Source organism: Mus pahari, chromosome 6, assembly GCF_900095145.1.
Source record: "Mus pahari chromosome 6, PAHARI_EIJ_v1.1, whole genome shotgun sequence".
Lineage (NCBI taxonomy): Eukaryota > Metazoa > Chordata > Mammalia > Rodentia > Muridae > Mus > Mus pahari.
Window position 1 is genome coordinate 105858341 of NC_034595.1, and position 26758 is coordinate 105885098.

The 26758-nt window shown below is 55.7% G+C and overlaps 2 protein-coding genes across 6 annotated transcripts in view; one reads left to right on the forward strand and one right to left on the reverse strand.

Moving 5' to 3' along the window:
* Positions 1-5352, forward strand: part of Pank4 (pantothenate kinase 4) — a 16476-nt gene extending 11124 nt beyond the window's left edge. The window contains exons 11-19 of one of the 2 annotated variants that reach the window (XR_002380619.1): positions 699-811; positions 1018-1105; positions 1640-1791; positions 2554-2609; positions 2763-2812; positions 3336-3406; positions 3877-3977; positions 4111-4179; positions 4918-5352. Coding sequence is in view for 1 of the 2 variants with exons in the window: in XM_021199981.1 (XP_021055640.1) it covers positions 699-811; positions 1018-1105; positions 1640-1791; positions 2554-2609; positions 2763-2812; positions 3302-3406; positions 3877-3977; positions 4111-4179; positions 4918-5131 (948 nt within the window). In the remaining variant the exon portion in view is untranslated. Of the gene's footprint in view, positions 1-698; positions 812-1017; positions 1106-1639; positions 1792-2553; positions 2610-2762; positions 2813-3301; positions 3407-3876; positions 3978-4110; positions 4180-4917 lie in introns of both variants that reach the window. The other variant, XM_021199981.1, reaches the window with a different exon arrangement.
* A 2070-nt stretch (positions 5353-7422) lies between these two features.
* Positions 7423-26758, reverse strand: part of Plch2 (phospholipase C eta 2) — a 61746-nt gene continuing 42410 nt past the window's right edge. For 2 of the 4 annotated variants that reach the window (XR_003844090.1, XR_003844089.1), the window contains exons 6-22: positions 25478-25571; positions 25124-25327; positions 24752-24872; positions 23300-23471; positions 22880-22987; positions 20581-20739; positions 17292-17390; positions 16905-16987; positions 15611-15708; positions 15342-15524; positions 15007-15114; positions 14249-14373; positions 14079-14163; positions 13751-13897; positions 13449-13528; positions 9634-11240; positions 7423-9246 (exon numbers count right to left, since the gene is read on the reverse strand). Coding sequence is in view for 2 of the 4 variants with exons in the window: in XM_029540261.1 (XP_029396121.1) it covers positions 7943-9246; positions 10943-11240; positions 13449-13528; positions 13751-13897; positions 14079-14163; positions 14249-14373; positions 15007-15114; positions 15342-15524; positions 15611-15708; positions 16905-16987; positions 17292-17390; positions 20581-20739; positions 22880-22987; positions 23300-23471; positions 24752-24872; positions 25124-25327; positions 25478-25571 (3468 nt within the window). In the remaining 2 variants the exon portion in view is untranslated. The remainder of the gene's footprint in view (positions 9247-9633; positions 11241-13448; positions 13529-13750; positions 13898-14078; positions 14164-14248; positions 14374-15006; positions 15115-15341; positions 15525-15610; positions 15709-16904; positions 16988-17291; positions 17391-20580; positions 20740-22879; positions 22988-23299; positions 23472-24751; positions 24873-25123; positions 25328-25477; positions 25572-26758) is intronic. The other 2 variants (XM_029540260.1, XM_029540261.1) reach the window with 2 other exon arrangements.

A 26758-nucleotide genomic window follows, 5' to 3' on the forward strand; every position in this document is an offset into this window, starting at 1 on the left:
CTCTCTCTCTTTCCCTCTCTCTCTCTCCCTCCCTCTCTCTCTCAGGGCAAGCCCCTAGTGATTTTTTTTTTTCTCAGCGAGGCCCCACCTCCCATATTCTACTTTACAATGGTCTTAGTATTTTGAGTCTGTCAGTGAAGAGCTCACCTTCCAAAGGCCCACCTCTGAGTACCAAGCCTTTGACACATGGGCTTTTGGGGAGCATTTCAGATTCAAACCATATGCCTCCTTGTGCATTTTCTACCTTCTTCAGTGCCAGCACTGTGTATAGTGGTAGTGCCAGCTTCTGGGAGGTGTTGGGGCAGGGCTGTGGCAGCTAAACCTCAAGCTCCGGCAGGCTCGAAGGTTGTGGCCACAGTAGGAATTCCCAACCCTTTTTCAGTTATCTAGGTATGTGGTGAGTGAGGGACACAGCCCTGGGTCCCAAGTAGCAACTCTTGGAATAAATCAGAGCCTTAGTCTTTGTAGCTGCTAGGGAAGCACCATGGTCTCTTTCTGCCTCCCAAAGCAGCAACAGGATGTAGGCAGATGTGGTGTCTCTGAAAACTGAAGTACCAGACAGCAGCACTGTCACCGTTACTGTGATTGTAGCTGTGCAAGTGTGCCCCAGTGCAGCTGGGCAGAGCCCCACCAGGCATTGCCTGCCCTCAGCCTGTGCTGTCTCTGCAGAGCTGATTTGACCCCTCTGCTGTTGGCAGGTGGTGAAGCGAGCTGTGGCCAGCCAGCCAGAGTCCATGGATGCAGTTGACAGGGCAGAGAAGTTCCGGCAGAAGTACTGGGGCAAACTGCAGACCCTCCGGCACCAGCCCTTGTGAGTCCTGTGACCCCAGGCTAGCCCCTGCCTGTGGCCACTGAGGAAGGGTTCCCTTCTTGGCACAGGGACCTCAACTGGCCTGGTGGGAGGATGAAGCCCACACAGCAAGGTCTTTTCCGGCTGTGTAAGAGGTCTCCTGGGCTTTCCTGGGCTCTGTGAGACCTGTCTTGTTCAGCCATACTCCATCCTGGTTTTGTCTCCAGTGCTTATGGGACACTGACTGTGCGCAGCCTGTTGGACACAAGAGAACACTGTTTGAATGAGTTCAACTTCCCAGATCCCTACTCCAAGGTGAGCCATGTAGGCTACAAGTAGGGTACAGAGGACTCAGTAGAATTTTGTTGTGCCAACCTCAGGAGGTCTGAGCTCACACTGGCTAGTTCTCGGTGCACAGCTCTACTCTAGGTGTGTGTTAGCACTCCTCCACCCCTCTGGCTAGGAACCGTGGGCCCCTTCTTTCCCTGTTGTCAGCCATCTTGCCCTTCCTCAGCTGCCCATGCACAGTGGCTTCTGGGGGTGCATACCCCGTGCCCTCCTGACTCCACTCAGTCTTGTGGGCCAAAGTGCCTCCCTGCTTCACCCAACACCAGGTAGACACGAGGACTGCCCCAAGTCAGTAAGTAGCCTGCTCCTCCCAGCCCTGAGCCTCACCTCTCGAGAGCACAACACCAAGTGCCGCCTTCTCCCTGGTTAGTGTTTGCAGTCCTCCTTGAGCCCCCTTCATCTGCTGCCCTGCAGAAACCTCCCTAGAGGGTACAAGGAGTAGTGTGGGCCTACCTTCAGAGTGAGCACCAATAAAGCAACGCCTGTGTGTCTTTCCCACAGGTGAAACAGAAAGAAAATGGCCTCGCGCTAAAATGCTTTCAGAGTGTGACACGCTCGCTGGACTCACTAGGCTGGGAAGAGCGGCAGCTGGCCCTGGTGAAGGGGCTCTTAGCTGGGAATGTCTTTGACTGGGGAGCCAAGGCTGTGTCTGAGTAGGTATCTGAGGTCTGCACACCTGCTCCTTCTCCCTCTGAGGTGGCTTAGAACTGGTTATTCTGTGACAGAAGCATGCTATTCTGCCACCAGGCTGTCACTTGCTCTGGGTTTCTTGCCCCTAACAGTGATGAGCAAGAGTGTGAAGTCCTAGTCTTTGTGCTGCTGGGGATCTGGAGGCACAATCCATGGTGAGGCTGATTTGTGCTTTAGGGCTGACATTTCCAGGGTAAAAAGCCCAAATTCGTAGTTACCAAATACAGCAGGGATTGATCCTACTTGGTGCCTGATGTAACCAAGGTGCTCTGCCAAGGCACTGGCACCTGACGAACACTGGGACACGCGTGTTCCTAAGGTGCATCGAGGGTCCTCTCCTAGAGCAACTGTAGAGTCGCTGTCTCCATGGTGATCCACCTGAGGCCCCAGCCTCACTGGGTGACCATGCTACTGACTGGTGTCCTAGCATATTGCCAAGGGTTAACTGCTCACTCGAGGTGCAGCCCCCAGTATGTGGTGGTTAGCCAGTCCTAGAAGGAGCTAGCTCCATCGCCCTGAGCAGGTCTGAGCTTTAACGCTATACTGAAAGGATTTGTTCCTGTCCACAGCATGCTCCGCCGTGAGCTGCCCTGGCTCCTGAGGGGAGGTGTGGCGTGGCCAGTCCAGCGCAGTGCAGCTGGGAGATCCCTCACCATGGGGAGGAATGGTGAGGTTGGGCTTCGTTTGTGGTTTTTTTCTTTGTGTCAATTTTCTCATTTCTACAGTGTCCTGGAATCGAATCCCCAGTTTGGGTTTGAAGAAGCAAAGAGAAAATTGCAAGGTATGGACACTGCTCTTTAGCAGCAGGACAGATATGGCAGTTCTGGTGGCTGTGTGATCATGTTGCTCAGGGGATGAGATGAGAGAGCCTTGGTGAAATAAGCCCTGACACTAGGCCTCAGCTTCCCTGACTAGAGTTCCTGTCTCCTCACAGAACGGCCCTGGCTCGTGGATTCCTACACCAAGTGGCTCCAGAGGTTAAAGGTATGTAAGGTGCCTCGGCTTCTGCCCTTGGGGGTTGGAGCACAGAGTCTGGACCTAGCCAGAGAGGGTGGCCACCAGAGGCATTGGGCTTACAGTGACATGGGTGTGACACATACAGCACATTCACATGGCCTGGGACACAGGTATAACCTATAGCCCAGCTCTTAGAACTTACAAGCCACCAGCTGAGAATCTCATGTCAGAAATTCCCAGTCCCAGGGTCAGGTGTGACTCAGCGAAAAGAACAGTTAGTTGTTCAGTGTGTATGAGGCTCTGGGTTCCATCCCCAGCCCCTGCATGACCTGCAGTGACCACTAGCTGGGTCATCTGGCATGGGACCAACTGCCCTGTCCCCGTTGCTTCCCACGCTCTGAGACCCTGTGGCTGGACCCAGTCGCCCAGGGAGTTGGAGTTGGGGTGTAGAGCAGTGGAGTGTGAAACGCTTGAGTGCACCTGTTCCCAACTGAACGTCCTGGTTTTGTCTTACAGGGGCCCCCTCATAAATGTGCCTTAATTTTCGCAGATAACAGTGGAATAGACATCATTTTGGGAGTCTTCCCCTTTGTCAGGGAGCTACTCTTTAGAGGGACAGAGGTGAGTGAAAAGGCTGGGTGGGCGGGACCCTTCCCCTGGGCTTCTCCGCTGTTGGTGGGGTTGGCGTTGCTGTGGGCTTCTGGCGGTGGTCAGAGCTCCTACATTTGTGGCAGGTGAGTGCAGGTGAGGACACGGAGCGCCTGGGCCTGTTGGGTGTGGGCTGTAGCTTAAGGCCTGGGCTCCCTGCTTCCTATTTCCTGGAAAGGCTTTACCCAGAAGCTTGAGAATAGTGAGAGGTTGTCCTGATCCAGGAGGCAGGCTGAGTTTGGGATGGATGGGAGGCAGTGAAGCACCCTCTGGGCCTAGCCCTGCCTCTCTCAGAAGCCACAGAGCCCTGAGATAGTTTGGGACCCTGCTGCCCAGCAGTTGGCTGCTGCTTGGAGCCTGCCAGGGTCAGCTGTGGTGAATTTGGGCCACATAAGTAACAGCCCAGGTTCTAAAGAGCTGCTGCTCCCTCCCCCCAACTGTAGGTCATCTTGGCATGCAACTCAGGCCCTGCCCTGAACGATGTGACCTACAGTGAGTCTCTCATTGTGGCAGAACGCATTGCAGCCATGGACCCCATCATCTGGTAGGTTCTGGCTCCCCACGTTATGCCAGGCATGGGGTGGACCCAACCGATTCTGAGAGATTCGCAAAGGGTTGCTGAGGAGGGTTGGTGTCAGAGGGCCTTGGCTAGGCCCTGACCACATGCTTTTCTGTAGCACTGCGCTGAGAGAAGATAGGCTACTGCTGGTGCAGACCGGTTCCAGCTCCCCATGCCTAGATCTCAGGTAACCCAGCCTTCCTTCATTCTGCTCTGCAAGGCAAGGCACCAAAACCAGCTATGCTGCTGCTTGCCCTAAATGTGACCTATGTGGCCACTTCTTCCTGTGGCCTGTAGGGCTGATGAGAAACTGACCCAGGCTCCCTGCTACAGGACACTCCTGTAGCAGGGAGCTGTCCAATTTTCCCACTTATCATTTACTGTGTGTGTGCGTGCGTGCATGTGTGTGTGTGCATGCGTGTGTGTGTGTGTGTGTGTGTGTGTGTGTGTGTGTTTGTGCACGTGTGTGTGCACGCGTGTATGCGCCCGCCCATGCACATGCACGCACTCTTGCACCACAGCTTGTGTATATCTTGGACAACAACTTGCATGATTTTGTCTTTTACCATGTGGGTTCTGTGGACCAAACCCAAGTCATTGGTAGAAAAGTGCCTGAGCCCATTGAGCCGCCCTGCTGGCCTCTCCTTCAGTGCTTTCTGCAAAGAGATGCACAGTAGTAGACAAAGGGAATGTCAGAAATGGGAGCATCAGGAAAGCAGGTGGTGCTGGAAGTCAGCTCCTGGCCAGTACGGGGAGGCCACTGCTGGGAGTCTGGGTTTGGACATGTCTCAGTTAGCAAGGGGTGCTGGGGAAAGGTCCCCCCTGTTCTTGCTGGTCGCCACCTCCAAGGGAACGGGTTGGTGTCCACCAAGTTGTGCTTAGTGCGGTCCCCTGCCCAACCTCGGTGCCACCTTCTTCCCTGAAGCCGCCTAGACAAGGGACTGGCTGTGCTGGTGCGAGAGCGTGGTGCCGACCTGGTCGTCATCGAGGGAATGGGCCGTGCTATCCACACCAACTACCATGCGTTGCTGCGCTGCGAGAGTCTGAAGCTGGCAGTGGTGAAGAACGCCTGGCTGGCCGAGCGTCTAGGTGGCCAGCTCTTCAGTGTCATCTTCAAATACGAGGTTCCCACCAAGTGAGATACCCACTCTGCCAGACGTGTTTGCATATCCCTCATCAGGAATGTGATTTACTTCGTGGAACCTGTGTTCACACCGGAGTATTGACTGACAGTGCGTGTACCAGGGACACCCAACCCAGCATTTGTCCTGTGGGACACTAGTGTTGGAATGTATTTAACTGTTAAATAATCTTTTATATATATATATACATATATATATAAATATATAAATACACATGTATTCATCTGGTGGGAAGCAGTGCCTAGCACAAGAGTTCTCCAAGAGACCAGATCCACTTTCTCTGGTGTTGAGAAGATACCCACAACCCCGAGTGGACTATGGCTGCCCCAGCTGACTACCCAAGTCACCTGGAGCTGGTCAGTGCTAAGTTTCCGATCCTGTCGAGTCCCCTTCTTGGGTCCCAGTGTTTTCTCTCATTCCTGCTTCTTGCCTCAGAAGGAGCAAACATCAGCACGTCTGTCTGCTGAGCCGGCTCTCACCCCTAATGTTCCTAGGGACAGCACAAGCTACTAAGCAGCACTCTTGTTTCAAGAGCTGGAAGAGAGGGAGCTTTGTCATGGAGGACCCTTCAAGGGCTCTTGGAGGCTGCTGGGCAGAGTGGCTTTGATTCCAGTCCCCAGGGCTTGGCATCTGTGTGCCATGTGCTGTGAGATGCCTCAGGTATACCCAAGGCTCTGAGGCTTCTTCCTTAACTGACATGTCTCCCAGGGATGGATTTGTAGACACGTGCAGCCGTGCATTAAGAGTGTGTGGTGGGACCACAAAAGCAGGCATGGCTCACAGAACTACACAGGTACAGGGGAAGGAGCCTTGGGCTCCAGTTCCCATAGTAGGGCTTTGTTCTTGCTGCCTGAGTCCCACGCCAGTTCCATTGGGTGGTCCTCCGAGAGGCACAGCTAGATGCCTGTCACCTAGCAGTGCACCTTTCATAGTGACAGGTAGAATTGAGGTCTGGCCCTCCCACAGATAGGCACCAGGGGGTGGCAGGCACCGCAGTCAGCAGTCTTGGAGTCCAGGGCCTATCTACCCATCTTCCAGCCTAGTCTTGGGGTCCCAAGTCACCACCTTGGGTAGCTGTAGACCCCATGCCAGGGGTCTGATACCAGAAGGCCCCATCTGCAGACTGGGCCGTGCTCCCTGGTCCTCGGCTAAGATGAGGAAGCCCTCCCTGTTTGAATAGGCTTCCCGCCTTTCTCCAGGCAGGCAGGCAGGCAGGCAGGCACCGCTGGGGCTTGGAACTGTCCAAACTGGGAAGGTAAGCTAGTTCCCACCTCCAGCCCTGGTTTAGGGTGACTACAGGCCCACCCTGGGCAGGGTCACAGTGTACGCTGAGTCTCCCATTTGCCTTAGTGGGGCAGAGAAGAGATGAGCGGAAGGTGGTGAATGCTAGGGCTCTGATAGTAAGTTATGTGAGCCTAGCGTATCCTTTCCCTGGGGGCCTGCCTGCGCCCCACCTTAGCTACCTTTGTTGTGGGGAGGGGACCAGCCTGTGGCCAACCCTGATCATATCCACCAACAATCCCAACCTGCCACCTCCATCCGTTTCTCAGAGCAGAAAGACCAGGCCCAGGCCCATGACCCTGCCTTTGCCTACAGCCCTGTCATACACATGGGGTCTACCCCACTGTAAGACACTGGTCACCAAGCTGGCACCGCAATTCTTCAGGCTGAGGCCTCTCACTGGCAGTAAGTCTGCCCTCCATGTATTTCTGCTCAAGCCACAGTGGCCACATGCCTGATGTACAACAGGTTAAAGAAGCAAGAGGACCAGGCAGTGGTGGCGCACACCTTTAATCCCAGCGCTTGGGAGGCAGAGGCAGGCAGATTTCTAAGTTCTCGGCCAGCCTGATCTACAGAGTGAGTTCCAGGACAGCCAAGACTACACAGAGAAACCCTGTCTTGTGGGGGGGCGGGGAAGCATGAGGTCTTGCAGGATTCCAGACAAAGCCCTGCCCACGTCAGGAGAACAATGGGGACAGAGAAGTGTCTTCCCCAGAGGCAGGCCTTTCCTGGCAGGGCTGGGTGGGGTTGCCTGACCGAAGGTTTCAAGGTCGCAGGAGAACCTAAGGCCTCACCTGTAAGGGCACCACAGCTTCCCCGGAGATGAATGGTCCTGGAATCCTGTCCTCTAGCGCCAGGGGCAGGGCTCACACAGTGGAGACTTTAGGGACCGGAGCATGCTCCCTTGAGGAGGAGTTATCTAGGCCTACCCCAGAAGACTTTCCTCTCTGCCCCATGAGGACAGAGCGGCTACAAGAGCCGCAGCAGAGCAGGTGAGCCACACAGAACAGGCCTGATGCCTTTATTGGTGTTGTGTTCCCAAGTTTACACAATTGCTGGGTGGTTTGTTCGAAACAAGTTGGGTGCACAGTGGAATAAGGGTCAAGGACAAACATCCTAGCAGTTATGGGTGTGTCACAGGCATTCCGGGATACAAACACACTGCAGGTAGAAAAAAAACACTGAGCACACACCACAGGGCCAGACACCAGGCCGACCAGTGGGGAAGGACGCAGAGCCACTTGACTGTAAGTTTTGGTTCTAAAAAGTTAAATATCTATGTATCTTAAAACGTGGAAACCGCCCAGAAGGACAGGTGGACAATGCTGTTTCTTGCTTCCCAAGATCAGAGACAAGAGGACAGCTAAGGTTGAAGGGGAGGCTACTGGGTCCTCCACAGACAGAAGAGTGGGGCTTAACAGCTTTGGGGACCCAGTGGCTTCATTTCCTGAGCAAAGGTCGGGTTGTGGCCAGCCGCCCCCTGCAGGCAGTCTCGGGAAGGTATGGAGTTGGAATCATCAGGTTGGGTCAGAGCCTGAGCAGCAGCTGGCTATCAGCAGCACCACACACCTGCTCAGGGGCTCCCTTGGCAGGCATTGGCACATCCACACAGCCCTCATGGCCTACAGAGCAGGCACCCTCAGGGGTGCCCCGCTCCTCCTCTGGGGGACCCCGTGAGTCCAGGCCTCTCAGCCTCTGCTGGCGCTCCTGAGCTTGGCGGGCTCGGCTGGCAATAGCGCGCACGCGGCTCTGGCTCCGAGAGGAGGAGCGCCTGAGGAAGCCGGGTCCCCCTACAGACCCATCCCCAGCTGGGCCCAAGCTGGTCGGCGACATGATGTCACCAGCCTGCTGGAAGCCGGTGAGCCAGCGCAGCTGCTCCGTGAGAGCATCTTTCCGTATTCCCGGCTCCAGCACCTGATGCGCCACACCCAGGGGGCCCAGGCCGCAGCTTAGGCTGCTGGTGCTGCCCTGAAAGCTGGGAGCAAAGTCGTCAGCTGTCAGGTCTCCCAGACTCTTGGACTTAGCAGACACTGGGCAGTCCCGCAGGCCCACCAGGGTGAGGTGATGCCAGGGTGGCCGTGGGTGGTGGCTGGTCAGCCGCGGGGCAAGAGGTCGGGGCTGTAGCTCGTCGGGTGCAGGAGGCAGCCCACCCGCAACCCGCAGGTTGGGGTTCGATTTGCTCTTGGTCACAGGAGGCAGGTCAGGACGGGCAGCTGAGGCTAAGCAGGGCCGTGAGGTTAGGCGTCCAAGAGAGACCCCTGGAATGCTCTCTCGGCTGCGGCAGAGGCCGAGGCTGGGCAGCGATAGGTCTATGACAGTGTCGTTGGAGGACATGCTGGAGGATGAGGAGACACTGTCCCTGTGACTCCCAGGCTCCAGCCGCTGCCATAGCCTGTCAGTGCCTGTGGCGTCCGAGTACACTGCAGGCGCTGGAGAGAGCTCCGAGAGCACCTGGCCCTCGCTCTTGGCCCTCCTAACCACTGGCAAGTGGCCCGGGGCCCGGGAGCGGCTCTTGCTGTCTGTCTGTCTTCCAGAAGTCCCCTCACGTGGCCCGCTGGAGGTCCCACCATTGTGTGGCCTGAGGGGTGGCTCTTCGTTTTCCCTACTGCCCCCAATCCTGAGCTGGAGGGTTCCAAATGCTCCCAGAGATGTCTGCTGGGGGCTGGTCACTTTGGCTCCCAGCCCTACAGGGCACTGGGGCCCTTCCTGAGATGGACCTGTAGGGGCAGCTGCCTGTAACGGGAGGCCAGGGCCCAGGGCTGGTTCCTCAGCAATGGGTTCCAGGCTGCACAGGGGGGAGATGGGCCGCTGCAGGGGGAAGAGGCGAGTATCTGTGGGGAAAGAGGGACGGGAGACAAGAGGCAGAGAGGTAGATGTAGGAGGGGCAGACAGATTAAAGACAGACATGGGGAGAATCAAGAAACAGAAGGGATAGGGAGGGAGGGAGGGAGGGGGGAGAGGAGGGATATGAATCTCATTAATCAGCATCCGTTCCTAACCCCCTGAGCCAAGGGTAGGGACCACCGGCCTACCCCAGGATATCCCAGCAACCAGGCTCTCCACTTATACACATGTACTGTGACACTCAAGAGTACCCCACCCCGTTAAAGCTGGAGTCCTGCCTGGCCTCACACAGGGTCAATGGGACAAAGGTAGGCCAGGCCTAATCCTCCTTGGACTGGGACATCATGGGGACACACAGAGCTCGGGCCTGTTACCTGGCACTCGCAGGTCTCAATCCCTAACTATGGAAGCAGCACGGAGCAGGGACAGAAAGGAGAACACGGTCAGTGTGGGGGTGGGGTCACTGGCAGATGGACAGATGGACAACGATGCTGGGCAGGAGCGGGAGCAGTACAATGGAAGCAGGCAGACTCCAAGTGCCTCCCTCCGCCCAGACTAGAGCTCAGTAACCAGCTCAGACCAGTTCCGGGCAGACAAGGTATGGGTCAGGAAGTGTCAGCCAGGATGGTGGGTGGTCGGTCGGTCCCTGGGAGCTGCTCCCCCTAAGCACTGGGTGCCCTGAGGACCAGACCTCAGTTCTGGCACCTTCTCCCCTGGTCTCTGAGGAGCCTCCAAGGGGGATGCCCTACAGTGCCACCACCAATTGACAGCAGGCTCCCGTAGGACCTCAGGGCAGAGTCATTCTTGCATCTGACCCTTGTGGGTGGGGGTGGAGGGAGGCAGGGCTAAGAGCTGGGATCTTTTCAGACCTAGGAAGGCAGACCATCAGAGCAGCCAGTCAGGGCAGCCAGCAAGGCACCAGGGAAGCCCTTGCTGAGGGCTGGCTGGATATCACTGGGCTCCTCAGCGAGCAGCTCTCAGAAATGCCTTGACAACTGGAGCAGCCCTCTTCCCCCATCTCCCCGCCCCAAAGTTCAGGGCCATTAGGGTGGGGGTGGGGATCTGAGGCAGACAGGCCACAGTTAAGCTGACAGACAAATGAAGCAGAGAGCGGCAGGCAGGCACGGACCGCCTAGGCATGCCAGGTGTAGAGAGCATGGGATGCAGCGGAATGGCAGGCCTTACCCGTGGAGAACATGGGGGAGTGACTCCTGATCTCCTCCAGCTTTTGAACGAACAAGGCGTTCATCTCTCCCTGCAGCGCCCCCTGCTGCCTGTGAGCACCCTCCGGCTGGCAGGGGGCCACCTTGGGGCTGCTTGGGCTGTCTGGGCTGCTGGAGTCCGAGGACACAGAGCCGCCGCCTGGACCCTGCCGCCGAGCCCTAGGACCCTTGGGGGCCTCTTTGCTTCTCCCTGGGGTGGCTCGAGGGCTGCAGCAAGGGCCCCCCAGTGAATCTACCCGGGCCCTGGGCTGCTGGCTGATGGCCATGTGGCTGCCTGCAGGCCCGGGGCTGGGTTGCTGCTCCCTTCGAAGGCCCTCAACGTCCATACCGGCGCAGGAGCCCACCACACACTTCATGCATGTGGCAGCCATCCCTGCAGGTCCGGGGCCTTCGGGGACATTTGGGGACCGCACCTGTGCCAGTGTCCTCTCTTCTGTTGCTTCTCCTCCTGGTGCCTTACCTCGGGGACTGCTGCTGCCTGACCTCTCTTGAGTAGGGGCCTCCAGAGCTGGGTTGGGGCTAGGGGGTGCCACGTCGTCAGCTGCCCCCTCGGAGCCTGCGTCCTGCGTGCCCAGCGCCAGCTCTGGGAAGCCCTTGCGACTTGGCTTCTGGCTTTTGGTCGGGGCACTGGCCGTGCGCCGCAGGAGCCTCTGGCTAACGGAGGGCCGGGGGAGGGGCTGTCCAGCAGCATGACTGTCCAGCGAGCCTGGCTTTGGGCCTCGAAGGAAGAGACCTTTTAGACCCAGAGTCTGCTTGACCTGCAAGAAAAGGAACCCACATAGCCGGTGCCTGGCCCACCTGGCCCGGGTGTGGCTTCAAAGGGGAATTGGCTCTCCAGCGGGTGTTCTGAACCTGTAGTTTCCATGGACTGCCATAGGAACATATTGCAATGCCACATACAGGAAACAGAGTTTCCTGGCAACTCTACCAAGGGTAACAGGACTTCACCCTTCAGACTAAACTTGAGATGGAAGCTAGAGAACCTTCCAGGTGTTATCTCAAGGGCAGAACTCAATCCCTATTACCCTGGCCGCCCACTCGTCCCAGCCTTGAGGAACTGAGGACGGTAGCCCCAGATCTGGGGGGGGGGGGGAGAAAAGTCGGGGTCTGCCATCACCATGGTTACACTCACCGTGCCCCGCCCAGCAGCCTGGAAGGCCTGCTCTCCCTTGGCCTCTGTCTCCCTACTTCCCAGGGCCGCCTTTCTAGGAAGCCTTGTCGAACTCCCCCAGGCAGACTCCTTCCTCCAGGCCAGCTTGCACTCTGGCCCCATGAGTTCCTGAGGCCCTCAACTGGCTCAACATGTGACCACTGTCAGGCCACAGCCAGCTTCTGCCCAGTTCCCTCCTGCATAGATCACTGCTGGAGAGGATCTGTGGCCACCTCTTAAGAGGACAGAGGCCATAGGGATCCTTACATGCCACACACCCCTGCATCCCACCAACAATGCTCACCCCACCCCCATGATGGGCCGTGCTCGTGCGTCGGAGCAGCCCAGGGCCTGGTGGCCAGGGGCCCTTCTGCGGAGGCAATAGAGTGGCCAGCACTTGAATCAGCTTCCCGATTCAAGATCCCAAATCCGGTGCAATTTGGTCAATGTGGTTGGAAAGCCATTTAGAAGGAGATCCAGGATTCGAGCTGGAGCGTCCACCGGGTAACCGTGCCCCCAACCCCAACACAGACCCTAGCATACACAGAGGAGAGAGCTAGAGGGGTCAGTCACTGACAGTGTAGGCAGGTAGAGGGAACAGGACAGCAGAGGAGCCTCAAGGCTGTGCAGAGAGACCTACAGTCGTGGGGAAGGGCAGAAGGTGTGCAGGGTGAGAACAGAATAGGAGGGTAGGTCCTTGGCCTTGGCTGAATCCTGGATCTGCCTCGTAAATGCCACTCTCTGGCTGAGGATGGCCCAGGGGACCCCAGAAACGTGTCATGATCCATGTCACATGAGCTGACAGTCTCCAAAATGCTACCAAGAATCACGGATGCTAATGGGCGCGGCCTGGCATGCAGGTGGGGCGGCGGGCTACACCGTCCCGCGGCGCCAGGTACCTTTGAGACTCCTAACAAGGTTGAGCTTCTAAAAGTAGACTTGGGATAAAGAGAAGCCCACTGCAAGACCAAAGAGACAGAGTGAAGGCAGGTGAGGTGGCCGTGGTGGCCAGAGCAGGGCCTACCCAGCCATGGATGGCCCTCAGAGACAGGCAGACATGGGATAGATGGATGGGTGGTGGCAAGTAAGGGGACACTTTTAGTACCTCTGGACCCATGGTGCTACCGGAGAGTTAGTGCTGGCCCCGCAGGACCCACCACTGTGTGGTTACAGGCCCCGAAGGGTTGGTTGCACCAAGTGGTTACAGGCCCTGAAGGGTTGGTTGCACCAAGTTGTACCCCAGGGCCTCCCTTAGAGCCCCAGCAACTGGACTCCACAGACTAAGAACACTTCCTGTTCTGGCCTGGGGTGGGGGTTAAATGGGATAGGGACCTGAGGTTCCAGGTAGTGGGCAAATAAATGCATGTAGATCCCTTTGAGGAAACAGAAATGCAGAGGGATGTGGCGCTCAGGACAAGGAAAGCCACGGGAGGGGTCATGGCACTCTACCCTTGCCAAGAATCCAAGCAGTCAGTGCTCCCAGATGTACAGGACATCAGAGGCTACTGAGGAAAACTAGGACTGGTAACGGACAGAGGGCAGGGAGGCAGGTACCAGGGCACCCCATCCCAGGACAGCAGGGAGTAAGGTACCAGGGCACCCCATCCCAGGACAGCGACACTTAGCACACTTGGATTCCTGAAGCCCCCCTGGGACATGGAGATAGCACTAGAAGGCTCCAGGGTCTGCATCACAGACTAAGGAAGGGACCCAGAGAATGAATGCCAGGCCATAGCCCCAGAAGGGGACAGGGTGGGAACGAGGGGCTGGTCCTCTCCTTCCCGTGGCTATGTGAGTCCCAGGAGGCAATACTCACCTTACCACTAATGTCACTGACAGCCACATGAACAAAGATAGAGGCCTCTTCCATCCCTTCTAGGTACACATGCCGGTAGCCTGGAGCAATAGGGTCACGAGTCATTAATGTTCCGACATCTCCTCACCCTGCCAACCCACACTTTCCTCAAAGGTGTCTGGGCCTTGAGTAGGACCAGGGAGCCTCCTACGCATAGGAGGAAGAGGCCGGGCCCCCTTCCTGTGGCCTAAGCTAGTTAGGAGCTCCTGGGGAACAGGGACGGGAAACGCTGGCAAACGCTGAACCTCTCCCAGCCTCCTTACCTGGCATTATACTGCTGAAGGCTAATGTCCTCTGGCCGATGAAGTCACGTCCAATGGGGTCATGGTCCCAGACGAGGAAGCGTACGAGCGCAATCTCCGGCATGTGCACAGTGAACACCAGTGTCTCCTCCCACATGGGGTTGAATCCTGGAGATAGCGAAGAGAGGATCAGCAGGTCTGGAAATGGAACCAATGACTGGTACCTAAGGGGCCACAGAGTGGACAGGGCACTGGGCACCCAGCAGTGTCCACACCCCACGAGGGACTTATCAGCCTTGGGCACAGACTGGTGTCTGAACCCCTTACCCACTTTGGCAGGAGCCCTCACCGTTGTCATCCACCACTCGGGTCTGCTCCTTGCTGCAGTCCACGGGGAGCCCGATGACCTCTACCTCCACGAAGGGGTCGATGATCTAGAGACAGGGTGAGGGTTGGCACTGGGATCACGGGCCCTCCCACCACCCACCACCCACTTCGTCCACACGGGCTTGCCCCTACCTCCCCACGGTCGCCCAGCACCGAGTCCCGTGGCTTGGGCAGCTGCTGGCCACTGATGATCCTCAGGGCCAGCTGCTTCTTGAGCTGCCCCGGCAGGGGATCCTCCGAGTTGGGGTTGAAGACACCTGAGAGGATGCAGGTGTGAGCCAAGTACACAGCTGACACCACACACCTACCTATTGGTCTGTGGGGCTCTGGTGAAAAAGAGCCTTAGGGAAGGGTCAGAAAGCTTTGGCCTGGGACAGGATAGCTGCACCAGAGTGGGCAGGAGACCCCCATCACAGGGTAGCCAGGCTGCTAATGTCAAGGGCTCACCATGCATGGAAGCATAGCTCAGTGCAGCCAAGAGATGTAATGAAAAGGCGCTGAGCAGACAGAAGCCCATACAGCATGCTGGGAAAAGCCCGTGGGACAGAAATGGCTCCCGGAGCATGCCCACCAGGGACTAAGGTCCAGTACCTGGACCTGCACCTCCTGAAGCATACCAGGACCTCAGACAAGTGCTGCTCCCAAATCTCATGCAGCCTGGATCCCAGCTCCCTAATGCCCACCCTTGGGGGTCCTTGGCATAGAATCCACTGCACACACACACACACACACACACACACACACACACACCAGTAGGCAGGTACCCCACTCTAACCCTCCAGTGTCCTGGCAGCTCAGGCTCAGACTGACCCTCCCCTCTGCTCTGTTTACCCACCACCCCAGTATCCAGGGTAGTCTCATGGGAGCCCTCCCAAGCCTGAGTCCCTCACCCTGGCACATGCACTGGGGTTTGAGCACGTAGCCACAGCCACCGTTGGCACTGAACTTGGCCCTGTTCAGCTGTAGCATCCGTCCCTCTGATTGGTAGTTCAGGGCAACTGAAGGGAAGACAGAAAGAAACCCAGGCAGGTCAGTGATGTTCACAAGCTCTTCTGTACGGGTTCTGAGGCTAAAAGCCCAGCATGCGTGCTGCGCCGCAAGTGCAGGGGCAGGCAGGGTGTTTCTCATGCCAGCCTAGGGTCTGGAAGGCCCAACCCTGGTTGCTAAAGCCCTTCGGAGACGGCTCTCCTCACCATCCCACCCCGAACCACATGCCTGCACGCACCCATCTGGCAACCAGCGTTCCAGAAGGGCTGTGGATTGTAGTTGCTGGAGTCCACGCGGTAGGAGGAGGGATATATGCGTGAGAGCTGGTGCTGGTTGAAGCGCAGGTACTGGGTAGGCTTCTGCTGCAGGATCTGATGGGCCTTGGTCTCGCTGAAGGACGACACCTGCCAGCTAGATACCACTGGGCACAGACCAGCCAGGCGTGAGCGCACACGGCCTGCACCCCACAGCCGACCTGCCTGGCCCCACCCTCCACGTGGCCCTCACCCTCCATCTCCACGTCATGGGTCCCCACAGACTTGGTATATTTCACTAGGTCCGAGAGGGCTCGTGACAGCTTCATGGTCTTCTTTTGCCGGGCAGTCCTACGAGGGTGCAGCAGGGCTACTCAGGACCCTGTGGCTACGCCCCTCCCATCCAGTCCCAGCCAGCCTTCCTGTTCTTTTATTCAGGCTCCAGGGCCTGTACAGGTCCATCTGCTCCCCAAATCATATGTCCCAGGCAACCTGGGACTTGTAAACAATAGTTAAGATCCATTGCACCCCAGCAGACAGGTACCCTACTCTAACCTTCCAGCGTCCTGGTAGCTCAGGCTCAGCCTGACCCTCCGCTCTGTTCAGTGTACCTACTGCCCTGATATCCAAGGTAATCTCACAGGAGTCTGGGACAGGCCAACCCTATCAGTGACGAGGTGATAGAGATGTGTCCGCTAGGTGTGGGCTGCTCCGAAGCCATCATGGGATCTTTGGAACAAAACCACTGGGTGCCCTTGAACATGAACAAGATCGAAGCTGGGGATTCCTGCTCGGCCAAGGGACGTTCTGAGGAACATGAGCTTCTGAAGGGTTCTGGGAAGGGGCGTACTAGAAAGACTAAGTCATGGAGAAGAGGCAGGCCAGTGACAAAGAATGTAATGTCTTAGCAGTGTGGCAAGGCAGAGCTGGGATTGCAGACACGTAGGTGGGGAGAGACCGGGTGCGACACAGATAGACAGACATGAGCAAGGCCTGGAGAGGAAAATGGAGGGGGAAGGCAGGAGTGGGGAATGGGGTCAGAAGGACCCTCCTGTGGTGAAGATGAGCTCCAAGCTGCATTAACAGTGTAGGCCCCAGTGAACCCATAAAGGTGCTGTGGGAAGCGAGCAGATGACTGGTGGTATCCCAGAATAGCTGACACTCTCGTAGGGTATAGGAGGCACAGAGAGAGACAGGCTCTACCCCTGAAGGGAACATGAAGCTGGGGGCCTTTGGAAGAGGAGGTGGGAGCTGAGGTCTGGTTAGTCGGGCAGTGCCTAGGCCCAAGAGACTCTGAGGGACCCTCGGGAGCCCTGCTGGTCTAGTCCCTAAGCTAGGCTTACCCTGTGCTTTCTGCTGCTGCCTGGACAACTCCACTTTCTCATTACCTGCTTAAGTGTTCGTGGATTCCCATACCAGCCACCCATCTCTGCTCAGCACTCGGGGACAGCTCTCTGGGACTGGGCAGGACTCACACACATGCATGCATATGCACACACATGCGCATACATGCACACACGCACGCACGCACTGGGCAGGGCACTGACCCTCGGCTCTGGCTTCCTGGGGAGTCCAGGGTCTCGTCCCCCTCTTCCACGCTGGCCACCTTCTTTATCTTGCTGCCTTTTTTCTGTGTGGGAAAGTGGAATTGTGGCCTGAGATCAAGCCAGGACATGTAAAAGGCCAGGAGGTGCAGGGTAGGGGCTATCTGTCCAGGTTCCTAAGCGGACCCACAGAGATAACTGCAGTGCCCTGGCCCCGAGGGACTCTTGGGATTCTCAGTGTCTGAATCTCAGACACTGGCCAGTGTGGGCCAAGGGAAGGCAGTAGCCAGAGCTCCTACCTTAGGAACCTGGCCCCAACCACAGCTAACAAACAGTACAGGGATGGTGGTGGAACCACATGGGACCCCTGAGCCCAGGACCTCTGCTTACCTTGCGCTTGGAGAAGCTGCTCATGAGGAGACGGCTGTTCCGCCTGCTCACCCCTGTGTCCTCCCCGGACTCCACGTCTTCCTCAACCTTGCTCTGACCCTGAGAGACAGATAGAAGTTGAACCCAACCTCCAACCACATAAGGAAGGAAGGATAGCTCCCTGGTGGCCCCAGAAAGCCTTTCTGAAGGAGGCAGATTTGACCAGGCCTGGAAGCGAGGTGCTGATCTGGGGTAGGGGTAGGGTCAGGCACAACTGCCAGGAAGAGGCCCGAATAGTTGGGCCCAAGACAGAGCGGCATATATTCATTCACGTGCCCGCACCAGCCTCTCATGGTGTGTGGCTTTAAACTCAAGCAATCAGTTCCAAATTTCTTTATCGTGAATAGAGACTGCATAATAAATGCAGCTTGCATCTGGAATGTTCTCCAGCCGAGTCTACTCACGTAATCCTTTTTTGAAGCCCTGATGCCCCAGCCTGTTGCTGCAGCGCTTATCCCAGATGCAGCCAGCTGACTGGTCTGAGGGGCACAGGGCAGGGCTGCCTACACGCTGGGCACAGGGCAGGGCTGCCTACGCGCTGGGCACAGGGCAGGACTGCCTATGCACTGGGCACAGGGTAGGCACACCCCACATCCTCCCAGGCCCTAGCCAGGACCCCTTCCTGGATGCTTGTTCACATGAAAGTCGCTGGGCAACTGTACTGCACCCTGGCTTCTCTCAGACCATTATGGCATCACCACCCACTCCACACGACTCCTGCATAGATGCTTGTAAACCCAGGACAGCGCTAGTCAGGGCCTCCCCCACTTCACTTTGTTACCTAGCACAGGGAGAGGATGGTTTCTATCACACACACCACATCCATGTAGCTGTAGCTAGGGGACCCTGCTGGAGACGGGGATCAGGGAGAGCACAGATGCAGCATGCGCCCCTATGCTATACAGGTGAGAACTGTCCACACACCATGGCGTGAATCCCCGGGTGTGCACAGGTCGTATCTGCACATAGCATTGGCGTTACTGTACACACCATGGGCAGCCCTACACAGCAGCCCAAGGACATTCCTATACATGCAATGGGCACTTCTTCATATACCATAGACACGGCACACACCACAGACACCTGCGCGCACCATGGACCACTGCACATAATATGGACCTTTGCATACACACAGATTCCTGTACACACTGTGGACTCCCACATACATTATAGACTCTTGTATATACCACACAGTATGTACACACCCCTGCATGCACTATGGACACTTGTACACACCCTTACACATGTGTGTGGGCAGTCTAGAGATGCTGTAAAGAGCCTACTTTGGTCCTGGACCACAGAGAACTCTCAGAAAACAGCTGATGTTTTCCCATGCTCTCTCCTGTCGAAGTCACTCTGCCTTGACATCACCAGGCACTGCTGTTGCAGATCTTACTGATGCGACAGTGGCCAGAAGCTCCTGCCAGCCGCCCTCGCCCTGACTCCCTCCTCTACCCTCTTCGAGGGTCAGGAGCAGATGTGCCTGGCCTTTCCTAATGCCCAAAGTAGCCATGTTAACCAGGCCCTTGCAGTCCACAGACTTCCCGGGTCCAGAGCCAGAGGCAGACTCCCAGTGCCAAGGCACCATCTGATCTGGCCCTGAACAGATCAGCCCCCAGCTATGCTAGTCCACTTTCCTCTCAATCTGGGGACGTGTAGTGGGAGAGGCCTTAGCAGCTTCACTTCTGTGTTGGGAATCCCATGGGGCTGAAATGTTTCTAAATTATTTAAGTAATGTCCAAATTGTTGCCATCACCATGACTGGAATGATCAAAATATGCACACAAATCAAGAGCAGCACAGATATTCTCCTCTCTGCCTGGACAATGCCACAGGAAGCTCCCTGGCTGACCAGCGCCCTACTCTATACTTCTTAAGCCCCTAGTTCAGCAAGCTTCATTATGCCTTTCCTTTCTACCTGTCTCTTGCAAGCTGTGCAGACAGCCTGGTGATACTGTCAGGCTGGGGGTAAAGCTTCTTCTCTAACCTGGGTATCTAAATACTAGAACTCTTCCTCCTCCTCCCCTCTCTCCTCCCCCTCCCCTCACCCTCTTCCTCCAAGAAGCTTTCTCTAAGCACAGTTATTCACACATGAGATGGCAAGGGCCAAGCTGTGCTCTTGGCCCCAGGTGTCCCTCTTGTTGGCCAAGAAAAGCAGAGATCCTATTAACTTTCACCAGGGTTGGACCAGTGACAGGGCCCCACCTCCACTCAGCCCCCCTACTCATGGAGGCTGGGCAAAGCATCAGGCAGGTTATACTCTCCTGCCCAAATGTCTGGGAGCTAAAAATAAAGAGAAGGCCGTGTGCACGGGACCCGTGTGAGCCACCTGCAGAACTATCATCAGCTGTGCTGAGCTCTCTAGGGTTGTGGGTGGAAACAAACACACCTCTAAAAAGACAGCAGGAGCAGACCCTGTCCTTCTGGAAGAGGTCCTCTTCCGGCCCTCCCAAGAGCCTTGGCAACAGCTAGAAGCCAGCCAGTGGCAAGGAAGGGCAGGAGAGTGGAGGGATGGCTCTCCAGACATCTCACCCTGCAGATGCCTTGCTCAGCTGCGAGGTCAGCTGCCATGGCCACCACAGCCAGCTGCTAGTCTGTCCTTCAAGCCTGGCTTGCTGCTCCCCAACAGCGGCACACCAACACATATCTAAGATGCTTCAGATAGCTCTCAGGACTGCCTGGGCCCTGAGATCCTGCTGTCTATTCCTCCATCACCCATGAAACCCTCACCAAGGTAGGCAATGCTCAAAGCCCCTCCAAGAGAAGCCTTAGGTCCCTAAGAGCATACTTGCCCACATACAGATACTGTGCTAGTGTACATGAGTGTGCACAGACATCTATGCAGGTGTGTAAATGTGTGAATGTTGTATAGGTATGTACAGATGGGTGTGAGTGTACAGGTATGTGTGCAGCTATGTGCACACGTGCGAGTGTGTATAAGCACACAAGCATGCATATGCACATGCATGCATGTAGGTGTGTGCAGAGGTGTACTTTCATATGGGTGTGAATGCAGGTGTGTATGCACATGTATAGGTATTATGCACATGTGTGTTTAAGTGCAGGGCTGTGTGTGTGTACTGGCATATGGAAAGGTACAGGTGTGTATATGGATAGATTTATAGACATACCTCTGCACACCAGTGCCTGTATGTGCATAGACATCTATCCACTTCCACGTGTCTGGGGTCCTCACCCAGCTCATGATAGATGTTGGAAAAATACATGTCAACAACAACAGAGGGCTCACCTTCTTGGCCTCTGCTTTGTGCCCAAGCTTTCCAGAGGGGGACAGTGTGGACACAGAGAAGTCATTGGGGTCTTCACAGTCACGGATCTTTGACTCCTTGATCAGAGAATCAAGCTTCTTCTTTGCAATGTTTTCCACACGCTTCCGGTTGGTGGAGGCCTGCCACAGGTCAGCCCATTAGTGTCTGTCCCCATCCTGGAGAGCAGCCCCACAGTCCCTATACATACCCTGTGAGTCTCAGCACAGAGGCTGTGATTTGCCCTTGGGCAGCTATGGGCAGGCCAAAACCCAGATACATGTAGTCCCTAAAGTAGTGTGGCCCCAGAGAAGGAGGTCGGGACGTTCGGAACATAACATAGGATCTGAGACCCACACGCTGTCTGCCATAAATGTTGAGCAGCCAGCAGGGACAGGAACCTCTAACCCTGGCTGTGTTCAGTGAGGCCCTGATGTAGTTGGAGCACTTGAGGGAGGACCTCAGTCTGGGACATCGGGACACCCCCCGCATGCTCAGGATAGGGTAGCCCCCATTAAGGATGTCAGTCCTAAGTTCTGCCACCATCCTGGGCCAGCCAGCACTCCGGAAGCAGGAAGAATCTGCTGTCTCAGGGTTTTCTAAAACAATTAGGCAGCGCTGGCCCGGAGGCCTTCTGCACAATTATTTTCCCATCTGATGACTCCTCAGGGGACAATAAAGTCTCCGCTGCCTCACAGTGGCTGAGAGCAGTGGATGAGCAATGCCCAGAAGCCTTCCTCCACTCGGCTCCCCCAGGACCAACCCGAGGACGGCTCAGGCTCCCTCCTCAGCCCTCAGCCCTGGGCCGGGTCAGCTGCTCTGTGGGATGTCAGTGCTGCCACACAGGAGGTCTCAGCACTGCAGCTGGCCCTTGAAGTTGGTTCTGGTGCAGGGCATGGGGTAGCTGGTCATGAGCACTGGCCACTGAGAGCATTGCGGTCCTAACGTTCCCTATACATACCCAGTGAGTCTCAGCGCAGAGGCTGTGGTTTACCCCAGGCGACTATAGACAGCGCTGAAACCCAGACATATGCAGTCCCTAAAGTAGTGTGGTTCTGCCCAAGAGGAGGAGGGTCGGAGCGTTCAGAAGATAACAGGATCTGAGACCCACACGCTGTCCGCCATATGTGTTGAGCAGCCAGCAGGGACAGGGCAGACTTTGGCCAGGCAGCTGAGGTGCTCTGAGTTAAAGCATGGCAGGAACGGGTGGGGGTATGAGTGGGAATGGTGTAGAGCCCAAGGTGCACCCCTCAGTGTTGCCTCTGCTCACCGAGGGGCCAAGGAGTCTGTGACGCATCACCGTCACAGACAAAATCCAGGTCAGCTTAGCAATGGAAACCCGAATGGGAAAACAGTAGGTGTGTGGGTGGCCTGTGTAATAGACACGAGGGCCCTCCCCTCTCCCTGTGCTCCCCCTCCCTCTTCCCCTCCCCTTCCCTGTCCCCCTCCCCACTCCTCCCTTCCTTGCTCTCTCTTCCAAGGCGGGGTTTCTCTGTGCAGTAGCCCTCGCTGTCCTGGAATTCACTGGTAAAGAGGGCCGGCCTCGATCTCACAGAGATCCACCTACCTCTGCTTCCCTAGTGTCTTAGGCTTGGTACACTACAGCATTTACAGTATGTCCCCTCCTCCTCCTCCTCCTCCTCCTGCTGCTGCTGCTGCCAGCCTTCCTCACTGATCCTGGAAACCAGGACAAGAGGCTGCTCCCCACCCTTGAAGGGACGCTAGCCAGCCTGAGCATGGCCAGCCTGGGTCTGGCAGGCCTTGCCCTTCTCCCTAATTCCCTCTGCCTTGATAAAATCCGTTAGATTACTTTCTTAAGGCTAGCCACCAAGGTCTGTCCCCTTTTTTGGTCACTTCCTCCTCTTGAGGCTGACCACCAAGGTCCAACTATCACAATACTGAAGTCCAGCAATCAAAAGCCCCCTTTGACTTACCTAATTAACAGGCCTAATTAAAACCAAACATCTCATCCTAACACAGGGTTTCTCATATTTTTTATTTTTTTGCACTTATAAACGACCATTTGCCTATGGGCCACATCTGTCTCCTCTCTATCCAGAGGCAGTCCTTTGTCCCCCGGGACAAATACCCCTTGCCCCTCCCTTGTTGCCTTCTCCTTCTCCCTCATCCTCCATCCCCTGTCCTCGTCTCTGATTCCCTGCCCTCTCTCCCTCTGGGGCGAATAAATTTCCTTTGTGCTGAGAATCGGTCTGGGGGTTTGGGGCCAACTCCAGGTTCCCTACGAGCCTCAGGGCCTCGAGCAGAGCCTGGGCTCCCACTCACATCCCCATTGAGGAGCTTGCAGTCATCCTCCATCTCATCAGCACTGTCCTCATCAGATACTTCGCCTTCTTCCGCATCCTCACTGATATTGGCAGGGAGCTTCTTACCCTGGGGGAAGAGGTAGATAACAGGAGAAGCCCCGAGGGGCGACCGGGAATCCAGCGGCTGGTACCCACCGGGAGGAGCCGCCATAGGGAGGAGGCCTTTGTAAAGTTCCTTCTTGGAACTCCAGGCCACACGTGGATTGTAACCGTGCAACCAGTTGGTGCTATAGCAGCAGCATACAAGTGAAGTGGCTCAAGGTGACACAGCCATCCTGAGAGTGAGTACCTCCCTCCTCCCAGTCTGTCCGTAGATATAGTAATTCTCCAGCTTGGCCCCAGGCCAGAGCCATCACGATGCTGGTCCTAGAAACCTCACCTTCACCAGGATCTTGCCCTTAAGCATCTGTGGAGAAGGAAGCATGGTGGCATCTTCGCTGCTCACTGAGGAGAGGTCCAGCTTGTCCCCAAGTATGTCAGTCAGATACTGGGCCATCTTCTTCTGCTGAACAACACTACAGTGGTTCTCAATGGACAGGATCACTGGGTACCTGTGGTCCCAAGAGGAATGGGAGAAGGCCATGACCCCAGAGACTGACTAGCCTCACACCTATATCAGGCCACCTGTGCCATTCCGTCTGCTCTAAGAGGTGACCCACCAATAACTCTGAAAATTAAATAAAATGGGTGGGAGAGAAGCTGAGAAATTTTAGGGACAAGTAAAGAAAGCATGAGGGGGAAAAAAAGGCAATTACAAAATCTGGGAAAGTAAAAAGTCATGGTTTGAAGATGGCATTATGAAACACTATGGAATAGTGGATAAGCTGTAAGAAATATAATCTCTTTGATCTACACAATGGACGACCCTGGGATCCTGACCTAAGCCTGGCGTGAACCATCAAGCAGAAGCCTCTGCCTGCTCCGTGCTGAGTGAAGAGCATGGGCAGTGCCTTTACAACACCGGTGCCTTGTTTATTTTTAACTGTATGTAATACACATTTCATTTTGATTCTTACCAAAAGCCAATTGTGATCTATCTAGAAAACCTAAGTGTCCAGAACAAGAAATGGGCAGTCATGTGATGCGGAAAGGACAAACAGATACCAGGGCAAAAGTATTTTTCTCCCCATTTACCAGAAAGAAGACAGGTCCTTACAGGGAACACTGTACCTGGAAAGATGATGCTGGTTCACAGAAGCAGCCCCCTGTCGGCTACAGGACATCTGTATATCCCAGCTGCCCCTGGACTCCAACACCTCCTCAGGGGCACCCCCAAGAGCCCTCCTGCTACACCCTCTGAAACCACGTCTGTTCCCTAGATCCATCTGTCTTTCCATTTCACCACTTCCTTTTCTGCTTCAGAGTCTTGTTTAGCCAAGTTAATGTCTTCTATTTCCAGAAACCAAATTGGATTTTTTTTTTTTCAACAGTGTCCACAGCCACAGCTGAATGACAGCGAATTGCGTCTGGACACAGAGTAGCTTCCTGGGGGTAATTAGTGATAGAGTTGTCACTTCCATGGGTGATTGAGATGAGAGATTGCCACAGTGTGTATGTGGGCAGGTTATAGCCACATGACCACCCTACCATCCATTCTTACTATACTGTAACCTTTCCTCCCACCCCCCATGGCTGGATTCCCTCCCCTGCTACTCTCCTCAAAGAACAACCTCTAAACAAAACCCACCAGTTGTATAACATAGTCACTGCCCACTGGGAAACATAAGGGGAGAAGAGGAGAGATCCAGACCCTGCATGCATTTCCCCTGTCTGCCTCTGGAGCCGCCCCCGCCTACCATCCCCCCCCCCCCACAGGAGCCGGGTCACTCACTCGTTCTTGATGAAGGCGTGTTTGTTGATGGTTTCGATGACGTCTTTGAAAAGGATCTTGGAGGTCAGGGTGTAGCCGTGGTGGACGATGGGTTCTCCATCGGGCCCGTCCCAGCAGTCCACTGTAGGCAAATAGATCCTAGTTAGCCCCGAACGCTCGGCTGTGTGAACCTGGGGAGGCTTAGTCCCTGGGCTCCAAGCATTGGGGGGTGGTCTGTTCTCTCAGTGGTGAACAAAAGGAACCCTGCCAGAGCCCCCACTCTCCCGCCGACTCCCCCGTGGCATTAGTCCAAGCCCATTTCCTGAAGGAGGTGCCATCTACAGCGGACACTCTGCTCCTCGGTGATAGAGGGCAGAGACCAGATGTGCATACCCTCCACACAGCGGCAGCCGGCCTGCAGGACCCAGGCATACATGTCCACCCGAGACTGGGACATGAGCTGGTCACCCACGAGGTAGGTGTTGTGGGAGGAGGTGATGAAGTAGTGACTCAGCGGCTGCGTCATGTCTTGGTGCACTCGGTGGTGCTCAGGGTTGAAGATGTCACCGGCAGGGCTCCGGGTGTAGTTGGTAAAGCCTGCAGTGTACACAGGAGTGTATCTCTGTCACTGGGCTCAGCTCATGACTACCTGCCCCACAGGTGGAGTCCTCTGTGCAGGCATGCAGCTGCCTCAGCAGTTTCCCATCATCCCCCGGGACAGCAGAACTGAGGGAAGCACCCACTCACCGTCAATCCCCAGCACCCCCTTGCTCTTATTTTCCAGGCAAGGCTCAAACTGCTCGATGATGTTCTGACAGCTCTCCAGGGTCACACCGTTCATCTATGCCAAAGCAGAGGTACGAGCCCAGGCTAGCTTATTCATAGCATAGACTACCGTGAGACTTCTTGTCTAGATCAGGCTGGCCTTTGGGGACAAGAGTTGGGGCCTGTCTTATGTTAATCCGGGAGGAAGACCCATCTTGTGGATGGGTCTTGTCATGGTTTGAATATGCTTGGCCCCAGGGAGTGGCTCTATTTGGAGGTGTGGCCTCATTGGAATAGGTGTGTGATTGTGGGCGTGGGCTTTAAGACCCTCATCCTAGCTGCCTGGAAGTCAGTCTTCCACTAGCAGCCTTCAGATGAAGATGTACAACTTTCAGCTCTGTTTGCACTATGCCTGCCTGGATGCTGCCATGTTCCCACCTTGATGATAATGGACTGAACCTCTGAACCTGTAAGGTAGCCCCAATTAAATATTGTCCTTATAAGAGTTGCCTTGGTCATGGTATCTGTTCACAGCAACAAAACTCTAACTAAGGGAGGTCTGTTCCCTTGGGAAGGGGATCCTGGACCATACGATGGAGAATCCCAGCTAAGCACGGCACATATGCATTCCTTACAGGAGACCCAGTTTCCTCAGGCTCCTGACTCTGACTTCCTGGTCACAGTGCACTATAACTTGGAATTGTGGGCCAAATAAACTCTATCTCCCTTAAGTTGCTTTTGCCGGTCTATTTTATCACAGCAACAGAAAAGAAGCCAAGATGTTGGATTTGGGCCAGCCTTGTGGAGTGAAGCAGGGTCTAGCAATAACACTGTAGGCCATGGTGATGTGGAGGTAACCCTGGGCAGGGCCAGGACTCGAACCTCTAATCCCAAGCCCACAGCTGCCATTCAGCTACCTAGTCCCTCCCTGCTGTGGTGAGACATGGTCCACCATTCAGCTACCTAGTCCCTCCCTGCCGTGGTGAGACATGGTCCACCATTCAGCTACCTAGTCCCCTCCCTGCCGTGGTGAGACATGGTCCGCCATTCAGCTACCTAGTCCCCTCCCTGCTGTGGTGAGACATGGTCCACCATTCAGCTACCTAGTCCCCTCCCTGCTGTGGTGAGACATGGTCCACCATTCAGCTACCTAGTCCCTCCCTGCTGTAGTGAGACATGGTCCACCATTCAGCTACCTAGTCCCTCCCTGCCGTGGTGAGACATGGTCCACCATTATAAGGGGGACTCTGAACATGTACCTGG